Source organism: Heptranchias perlo, chromosome 25, assembly GCF_035084215.1.
Source record: "Heptranchias perlo isolate sHepPer1 chromosome 25, sHepPer1.hap1, whole genome shotgun sequence".
Lineage (NCBI taxonomy): Eukaryota > Metazoa > Chordata > Chondrichthyes > Hexanchiformes > Hexanchidae > Heptranchias > Heptranchias perlo.
Window position 1 is genome coordinate 41,419,869 of NC_090349.1, and position 10,132 is coordinate 41,430,000.

At 42.5% G+C, this 10,132-nt stretch overlaps 1 protein-coding gene across 1 annotated transcript in view; it reads left to right on the plus strand.

The window, feature by feature from the left end:
• Positions 1–10,132, plus strand: part of LOC137342261 (catechol O-methyltransferase-like) — a 32,692-nt gene extending 22,560 nt beyond the window's left edge. The window contains exons 3-5 of the mRNA XM_068006113.1: positions 1,425–1,618; positions 2,478–2,609; positions 9,586–10,132. Coding sequence (XP_067862214.1) covers positions 1,425–1,618; positions 2,478–2,609; positions 9,586–9,765 — 506 coding nt within the window. The 3' untranslated portion in view covers positions 9,766–10,132. The remainder of the gene's footprint in view (positions 1–1,424; positions 1,619–2,477; positions 2,610–9,585) is intronic.

Below are 10,132 nucleotides of genomic sequence, written 5' to 3' on the forward strand. Positions count from 1 at the left end.
TAGGCTGAATCGAGACATTGTAGATTACCTACCAAATTCAATGTATAAAAAAACTGATAAGATCGCAGAATAATTTATCCTTTGATGACAAAAGGCTTTCAGAAAATTGTTTTCTAGAAAAAAAAAGGTACAAACATAGATCTGTGGCATCATTTTACAAAAAAAAATTAAAATATTCATAATAAATGTGTGTTAACGAGCAAGGATAAGATACACCCACATAAGTCTACACTGTTACTTACTCCTATTTTATTGAGGGACAAATCCCAAGCAGAGCCTTGTCTCACTATTCCATAGTGGAATGTACTGGAGTTTTCACAAGAGTGGCTCGTGAAGGCAAAAAGCTTGGACACCCTCCAGTACTGATCTGAGCTGTGCAAGCAGGGAGGATCCGGGACTGTGCGTAGTTAGCAGATCTCTCTCAGAGTGGCAAGGTGGAGTGCTACAATTAGTTCCAGTGTTCTTGGGCTGAGCAGGGGAAAAATTCAGCCAAGGTTCCTGCTTGTGACTATTATCCAGTCACATCTGCTGAAAAGTGTGCATGTTTGGACTTCAATTGAAGACAGAATCTGACTTAACTACGATGCCTTCCACAATCAAATAGCCTATTTAAGCTCACGTGAAGACCGACCAACTTGGCACAGTAGTGGTACTCAGGATCATGGCCCCTGCACGAATCGTGACCTTTAGCATAGAAGGGATGAAAAACTGGGGAATGAGAATTGCAAATTCAACCGGGTAAAACCCCCGTTATTCACTGATGAAGCTTCTGAGGGTATTCCATATTACACAATAACAAAGAGTTTAATTGGGTGAGGCGGGGAGGAAGGTTCAATAAAGAAAGTGGAAAAACATGACATTATTCCATTCAATCCACCTAAGCAGCATCTAGAAACGTCCGTTACCCAGACCATCCCACTCTCCCCTGGGCAATGATGACCAATGGTTAGCAGCCTGACAAGGGAACCAAAATATTAAGCTGAAAAGATTCACTAAAACCTCCACCAAAATTTAGCTTAAATGCCACAAAGAAATTCTTAAAGCACTTGAGTGTAACAGTTGATTTCTGTTGCTTTGGAGTCAATTTAGATTCTTTTTTTTAAAGAAACTGAGCATTACGATTTGGCTGAGATAGACTAAAGAAAACTTAATGTTCAATTATGGTGGCTCACAGGTTAGACCGGCTGGATAATTAAAGAGTGCAGTGTATCTTGAAGTATAGCTGTAGCAAGAAGTTTTGTATTTACAGTCTATTACTTTTTACATTTGATTCCTGCTTAAAGGAAAAGGGGTGGAAGGGATCTGTGAACAGAGTGGGTAAATGCGATTAGAACTATTTGCTCATGTGGATGGTAAATGCTGACTCGGAAGGTTGGGCCGAATGGCCTGTTCCTATGTTGTAACTTCTATGTATTTCTATGCAGGTGCTATCTTGGACAAAGTGTTGGAAGACGCAAATCCATCTACTGTGCTGGAACTGGGCACATATTGTGGCTACTCGGCCCTGCGCATGATCCGTGTGCTTAAACCTGGTGCTCGTCTGCTGACCATCGAGTTCAATCCAGCCAATGTAAACATTGCAAAACAGATCTTCCGCTTCGCTGGAGTGGAAGACAAGGTAAAGGCCTCTTAAAGCCACAAGGAGTAATTCAATAATTCATTCATTAAAATCTATTTCTGCAATTCTACCACCTATTATGGTTAATCTATTTATTTGATATATATTAATTTACAGTTGGCCAACTTCAGTAAAAAGCAAATATTTTAAAATTTATTTTTTTAATATTTTTGCAGAGCTGATAAATGCTTCAAAAAGGATCAGAGTAAGTCCTTTGATAGTTCAGTTAATACAATATAACAAAGCCATACAGACCAGAAGGTCTCGGGTTCAATTTATGCTGTATGGTGAGGCAGATGATCTCAACCTGCATAGCAGTTACGTTGCTGCAAATAGTTCCAATACTACAGAGAAGGGAAGGGGCAAAAAATAAAATCTGCCAGGATTCTCACTCCTACTAGAAAATGCATGTGTTCAGCGAGGGAAGGATTAGGCTCACCTGCAATGCCCTCCATAGTTAAAATAGTCTGTCGACATTCACTGGCTTGGCTCATACTTGAAGAATGAATAGTTGGCGATATACAGAATGGCTGCTGGTACCCATGGACCTGAACCTTACCCTGAGGTTACAGGGGGGTGAGGGGAATGGTAGGGTACTCCATTACTTGAGTGGGAAGTGCTGGCCAATGACTAAGCCATCAGAAGGCCACTATCTGCCTTCGGTGAAACAGGCTCTCAGTGTTGTTTCCAGTATCAGAGAGACAATGAAGGGACATTTCAGCGATAGGGTTCAAGGCAGAAGCCAAGCGCAACCTTCTTCCTGTAGCCCAGGTTTTTATTTACTCTCAACACAGCTTTGTACAATAAGGCCAGATTTTTACCAGTTCTCATTCTTTGTCTCCTACTCAAATGAATTAAGGTGAAAATTCTGGAAGGTTCATCTGAAGATATTATTCCACAACTGAAGAAGAAACATGAGGTGGACACTTTGGATTTTGTTTTTCTCGATCACTGGAAGGAGAGCTATCAGCCCGACACCCAACTCCTGGAGGTAAGATATCTGTTTTCCTTCAGGTTTTCTTTTGCATCAAACCAAAATAGTCCGAAACATATATATGGGGTGGGGGGGGGGGGGGGGTGGGGGGGGGAGTCCATTGTGAAAGCACATTTACTTGACTGTATACATTGACACCACTATTCCCGGCCAGAATACCAAGATTTGCTAGTACCAGCAACTTGAGAAATAGGCAAATTTAGGAACATGGATATAAACTTAACATGTGGCCCGAGGCTCCGAGGTATACACCCACGTAGTCCACAAAAAAAAAGCTTGGATGCATCAGCAGTAGATGGCAGCGGCATCTGCTCCGTTAAAGTCTCCTTGGATGCTATCTAGGTTAATATCTATCCATGGCCATGCCCCCATCTCTGTGACCTCCTCCAGCCCGACAAGCCTCCTGAGCTCTCTGCGCTCCTCCAATTCTGTCATCTTCCGCATCCCCGATTTTCATCACTCCACCGTTGGCCCTAAGCTTCGAAATTTCCTTCCTAAACCTCTCTTTCCAGTAAACGGTTAGAAAATTAATAAGAATATCTAAAGGGAGTTTAGAAAAAAAAAGGTTCCTAAATATAAAGAATGGGCAGCCGAGACCCATCGCCTACAATTCCTGTGCCACGTGGGAACTTCAGGACGCTTCATGTGTCCTAGAGGGCTACATGTGCAGGAAATGCCTGCAGTTGCTTGAGCTCAAGCTGAGGGTTTCTGAGCTTGAGGGACGGCTGGAGTCACTGCAGAGAATAAGGGAGGCTGAAGACTTCCTGGATCGTATGTTCCGGAAGGTGGTCACCCCGTGACCGCAGAGAGTTCAAGATAGCAAGTGGGTGGCCATCCGAAAGGGTAGGAAGAGGCAGGCAATGCAGGAATCTTCCAATTCAGCATTGAATAACAGTGAGGGTGACGACACTTCGAATGAGTGCAGTTCTGAGCATGGCACCGTGGGGCAAAGGATTGCACAGGGGGGGCAAGTGAAGTGTAGAAATGCAGTAGTCAATGGGGATTCGATAGTCAGGGGGACAGACAGGCGTTTCTGTGACCGTTGACTTAAGTCCCACATGGTGCGTTGCCTCCTTGGTGCTAGGGTGAAGGACATTCTGCCCGGGAAGCGGGGGGAAAGGGGAACAGCCAATAAGTCATGGTCCTTGTGGGTACCAATGACATAGGAAAGAAAAGGGATGAGATCCTGCGGCTAGAGATTCAGGAGCTATGGAGGAAGTTAAAAAGCAGGACCTCAAAGGTAGTAATCTCTGGATTACTCCCGGTGCCACGTGCTAGTGAGTACCGAAATAGGAAGATAAGGCAGGTTAATGCGTGGCTACAGACGTGGTGCATGAGGGAGGGCTTCACATTCTTGTGGCATTGGGACCAGTTCTGGGGCAGGAGGGACCTGTACAAGACAGATGGGTTGCATCTCAACACAGCTAGAACCCAATATACTCGCGGGGAGGTTCACCAGTGCTGTGGGGAGTGGGGGTTTAAACTAATTTGGCAGGGGGATGGGCACCAGATGTAGCATTAGAAAGGGAATAAGGTGCACAAAGGATTGGGAGGGACAGATAGCAATAGAGTAAGAAATAGTACAGTGTTAGGTGGGATCAGATTAAGAGAGAATACGATAAGGTCTAAGATAGGTTTAGAGTGCATGTGTGTAATCGCACGAAGCATGGTAAATAAGTTTGGTGAGCTGCAGGTGCAAATAGCCACATGGGAAAATGATGTAGTGGCGATAATGGAGACCTGGCTCGAAAAAGGGCAGGACTGGGTACTAAATATTCCTGGATACAAGGTGTTCAGGAAAGATAGGGAAGGAAAAAAAAGGAAGGGAGCGGGGTGGCAGTATTGACTAAGGAGAATATTGCAGTGCTGGGGCGAGAGGATGTCCTGGAGGGGTCAAGGACGGAATCTATTTGGTTACAGTTAAGAAACACTAGAGGTGCCATTACACTACTGGATGTATTCTATAGGCCATCAACTATTGGGAAGGATATAGAAGAGCAAATTTACAAGAAAATTACATAGAGGTGCAAGAACAATAGAGTAGTGATGATGGGGGACTTCAACTATCCTAATATAGACTGGGATAGTAATAGTGTAAAGGGCAAAGAGGGGGAGGAATTTCTGAAGTGTGTTCAGGAGCACTTTCTTGATCAGTATGTTTCCAGCCCAACGAGGAAGGAGGCATTGCTGGATTTGGTTCTGGGGAATGAGGTGGGTCAATTGGAGCAAGTGTCAGTGGGGGAACATTTAGGGAATAGTGATCATAGTGTCATAAGGTTTAGATTAGTTATGGAAAAGGACAAGGAGCAATCTAGAGTAAAAATACGTAATTGGAGGAGGGCCAATTTCAGTGGGTTTAGAACAGATAGAGTAAATTGGAATCTAAGATCGGCAGGCAAAACTGTAATCGAACAATGGCCGGCCTTTAAAGAGGAGATGAATCGGGTACAATCTAGGTACATTCCCATGAGGGGGAAAGGTACAGCAACAAAAGCCAGAGCTCCCTAGATGACACAAGAGATAGAAAGATGAAGCAGAAAAAGGGGGCGTATGACAGATGTCAGGTTGATAATACAAGTGAGAAACAGGCTGAATATAGAAAGTACAGAGTAGTGAAAAAGGAAATAAGAGGGGCAAAGGGAGAGTATGAGAATAGACTGGCGGCTAACATAAAAGGGAATCCAAAAGTCTTCTATAGACATATAAATTGTAAACGGGTAGTATGAGGAGGGGTGGGGCCAATGAGGGAACAAAAAGATCTATGCATGGAGACAAGAGGGCATGGCTGAGGTACTAAATGAGCACTTTGCATCTGTCTTTACCAAGAAGATGCTGCCAAAGTCACAATAAAAGGGGAGGTAGTTGAGATACTGGATGGGGTGAAAATTGATAAAGAGAAGGTACTAGAAAGGCTGGCTATGCTTAAAGTAGATAAGTCACCAGATCTGGATGGGATGCATCCTAGGTTGCTGAGGGAAGTAATGGTGGAAATTGCAGAGGTGCTGGCCATAATCTTCCAATCCTCCTTAGATACGGGAGTGGTGCCAGAGGACTGGAGAATTGCAAATGTTACACCCTTGTTCAAAAAAGTGTGTAAGGATAAACCCAGCAACCACAGGCCAGTCAGTTTAACCTTGGTGGTAGGGAAGCTTTTAGAAACGATAATCTGCGACAAAATTAATAGTCACTTGGACAATTGTGCATTAATAAAGGAAAGTCAGCACAGATTTGTTAAAGGCAAATCGTGTTTAACTAACTTGATTGAGTTTTTTGATGAGGTGACGGAGAGGGTTGATGTCGTGTATATGGACTTTCAAAAGGCATTTGATAAAGTGCCACATAATAGGCTTGTCAGCAAAATTGAAGCCCATGGAATGAAAGGGGCAGTGGTAGCATGGATACTATATTGGCTAAATGATAGCAAACAGAGTAGCGGTGAAAGGTTGTTTTTTGGACTGGAGGAAAGTATACGGTGGTGTTCCTCAGGGGTCGGTACCAGGACTGCTGCTTTTTTTGATATATATTAATGACTTGGACTTCGATGTACAGGGCACAATTTCAAAATTTGCAGATTGCACAAAACTTGGAAGTGTGGTAAACAGTGAGGAGGATAGTAATAGACTTTAAGAGGACATAGACAGGCTGGTGGAATGGGCGGATACATGGCAGATGAAATTTAATGCAGAGAAGTGCGAAGTGATACATTTTGGCAGGATGAGGAGTGGCAATATAAACTCCTCAATTCTAAAGGGGATGCAGGAACAGAGACCTGGGGGTATATGTGCACAAATCTTTGAAGGTGGCAGGACCAGTTAAGAAAGCGGTTAAAAAAGCATACAGGATCCTAGGCTTTATAAATAGTGGCATGGAATACAAAAGCAAGGAACTTATGTTGAACCTTTATAAAACACTGGTTCAGCCACAACCAGAGTATTGTGTCCAATTCTGGGCACCGCATTTTAGGAAGGGTGTGAAGGCCTTGGAGAGGGTGCAGAAAAGATTTACTAGAATGGTTCCAGGAACGAGGGACTTCAGTTACGTGGATAGACTGGAGAAGCTGGGGTTGTTCTCAGAGCAAAGAAGATTGAGAGGAGATTTGCTATTAGTCAAAATCATGACTGGTTTGGATAAAGTAAATAAAGAGAAACTGTTCCCATTGGTTGAAGGGTCGAAAACCAGAGGACACAGATTTAAGGTGATTGGCAAAAGAACCAAAGGCGATGTGAGGAAAAACTTTTTTAGGCAGTAAGCAGTTATGATATGGAATGCACTGCCTGAAAGGGTGGTGGATGCAGATTCAATCGTGGCTTTCAAAAAGGAATTGAATATTTGAAGGGAAAAAATTTGCAGGGCTACGGCGAAAGAGCGGGAGAATGGGACTAACTGGATTGCTCTTACAAACAGCTGGCACAGGCTTGATGGGCTGAATGGCCTCCTTCTGTGCTGTAACGATTCTATGATTCCTCCTTTAAGTCTCTCCTTAAAACCTATCTCTTTGACCAAGCTTTTGGTTACCTGTCCTAATGTTGCTATGTAGCTCGGTGTCAATTACACTCCTGTGAAATGCCTTGGGATGTTTTTACTATGTTAAAGGCACTATATAAATGCAAGTCGTAGTCTAGAAACACCGAGGGGAGAAGGTAGGTTCGTGGAGCATTGAGGAGGGAGCTGGAGATTAGAAGCACTGAGGGGTGAAGTGGGGGCAGGCGGGAAAGAGAAGAAGGGCTGGAAGCAGTCCAGAACATATGGGCAGGCTCAAGTATGGGCTACTGGAATAGAGTTATCATTTCTTTTTGGGCATGTGCAGTGCTACATGATAGCAACTGTATTATGACAGTGTACATTACATGGTACGACATTCCTCTCATCATAAAATAGCATACCTTCCAACTCACTGAGCAATGCCACAGGAGATCTGCTTGTACATATTAAAAATAAATGAGTTTTTACTTTGTACAAACTAAACATCACGGCGAGACACATGATTAATCTATTTGAGAGAAGCATGTCACAACCCAGGGATGAATTTGTCATTTCTAAATCATGACCTTGTAAGATCTGTCTTGCTTCTAACATCTTCCATTAACAGGGGTTTACAAGTGAAATGCTCTGTTAACACTTCTGAACACAACAGTGTTACAGATTGAGCAGAAATGGAAAAGTCACAATGACTTTACTGAACAGAAATTCGGAACTCACTTACCAGGTGATGACTTAATTGAAACGGACTATTCTTCTATTGCTTTTCAGTATAAACCAGTTACAAAAGCATTGATCAGATTCCAAAAGTAGGCAAGAGCCCGTGGCTGTTATATGACTTTACACTTGGTAATTTATTGTTCAGTAATATACCCAACGCCTCCATTCCCACTTCTATTTAGGAGAGAAGATTAATCTTACCTAGCTTTAATCAGTTTATACAGATGTCCTGTCGACATAATACCAGTTCTCTCAGGAAGTAGATTCTGTTTTATGAGGTTTCAAGACAATCCCATATATTCTATTCCAGTCCAAACCATTTTCTATTGGTGGAATTGGAATAGGAACAGTGGAAAAATTGACACTGGACCTCGTTTCCTCACATCTGTTAAAAATGTTCTGCCCTGCCTTGAGTACATCAGCACAGTCACACACTAAGGTGGCAAGTAACAGCTGTACGTTCCCTGACATTAAGCAATTATTACCTGCAATTTCACTTCCTATAATGTCCACACAATGAAGAGAGTGCACTTGTATCACACTTAATCCGAGCCTCAAATTTCACACAGCAGCAATAGTACGGACAGAAACACAGACGCACAGCTAAATAAGATTCAGTAGTTATTTAATTTAAAAATCACACTTAATAAAGTAAAATATTTTGACTGTTAACTAGGTTCATAATGATCTTGATCAGCACTGCAAGGTGTTGGGAGTGTGAGCATAAGTGGTCTGTAATAAGAATACAAGGCAAGGGCTCCCCACTGACTCGGATGCTATATATGCTGCCTAGGAAGGCCCCATGTTTGATCTCCAGTCTGCTGAATTAACTAACTAACGAGGAGACAACTGTTCTGGCTGCTTTACTTTCCAGCTTCATTTCTGTTGCACCATGCAGCGTAGAAGTCAAGTGGAATCTTTTCATCTGAAGGCCCGGTAGACTTGCAAAATAAGTGTGCCAAGATACACAATTGAAGCAGGCAGTGTATCTCTGTAACCTCCGTCAGCTCTACAACCCTCTGAGAACAATGCGTTCCTCTAATTCTGGTTTCTTGTGCTTCCCCGATTTCCTTCGCCCCATCATTGACGGCCATGCCTGCAGCCATATAGGCACCAAGCTTTGGAATTCCCCCTCCTTGAACCTCTCTGCTTCTCCTCCTTTAAGACCCTCCTCAAAACCTACCTCTTTGACCAAGCTTTAGGTCACCTGTCCCAATATCTCCTTATAAGTGGCTCGGTGTCAAATTTTGTCTGATAACACTTCTGTGAAGCGCCTTGGGACGTTTTACTATGTTAAAGGCGTTGTATAAATACAAGTTATTATTGTTGTAATGTGAGAGATACTGGAGAGGGAATTAAAATTTTAATCCAGTCTCAGGTTTCAGATTAATAAGGGACAGATACAAATCCCTATCCATCTGTCATTTTTCCTCCTAGCATTCTTTTATGAAAAATGTCCAGCATTGTGTTGGGCTGAGTTAACTCCATAAGGAAGTCATGTGTGCAGCATGAGAGCTGCAGTTGGTGGCAGAAGGTGGAACATTTTAGGAAAATTGTCTTGTCTTGACTTTATCCCTGCTGAGTTAGAATTAAACTCAAGCCATGGAAATAAGCCCATTTCATAGTAAGAGATCTGTGTCATCTATGTGTTGGATAATTCCTTCCTTATCCTTTTAACAGATTTGAAAAGCTACAGCCAGTAATATTATAAAGAAACAATATTATTTTGGCATTTACAGCTGCACCATTATTGAATTATTTTCCTTACCTGTAGGAGTGCGGTCTGATGAGAAAGGGCACCGTTCTGCTGGCAGACAACGTCATTGCGCCAGGAGCTCCAGAATTTCTACAGTATGTGTGCAATAATCCTCGCTATGAGTGCACACACTATGCTGCACATTTGGAATATACAAAGTTAGAAGACGGAATGGAAAAGGCTATTTTTAAGGGTTAAAGAAAGCTGGTAAAATACAAGGAAACTAAATAAACTGGCAGTGCTTATGTAACAATAAGTGATCCTAAAAGCTCGCTTTCCTCCCATCGTGTGGATTTAAAAAATATTATTGTGAGGAATAGTACTATGCATGTGAAATATGTCTACATAGTAACAGTTTCAGGCAGCAGACCACCTTTGGTCCATTTAGCCCACTTATCTACAGTATTCCTTTAATGCTTATGTAATAACCCTGAATCCCATTTGTTGGCAAGAACCTGTCCAGTTCCTTCTTGAAACTCATTAAAGTTTCTAATTCCACTGCCCATGCCAGTAATCTGTTCCACATACTTACCACTTACAATAAAACAAAGCTCCTCTTACATTT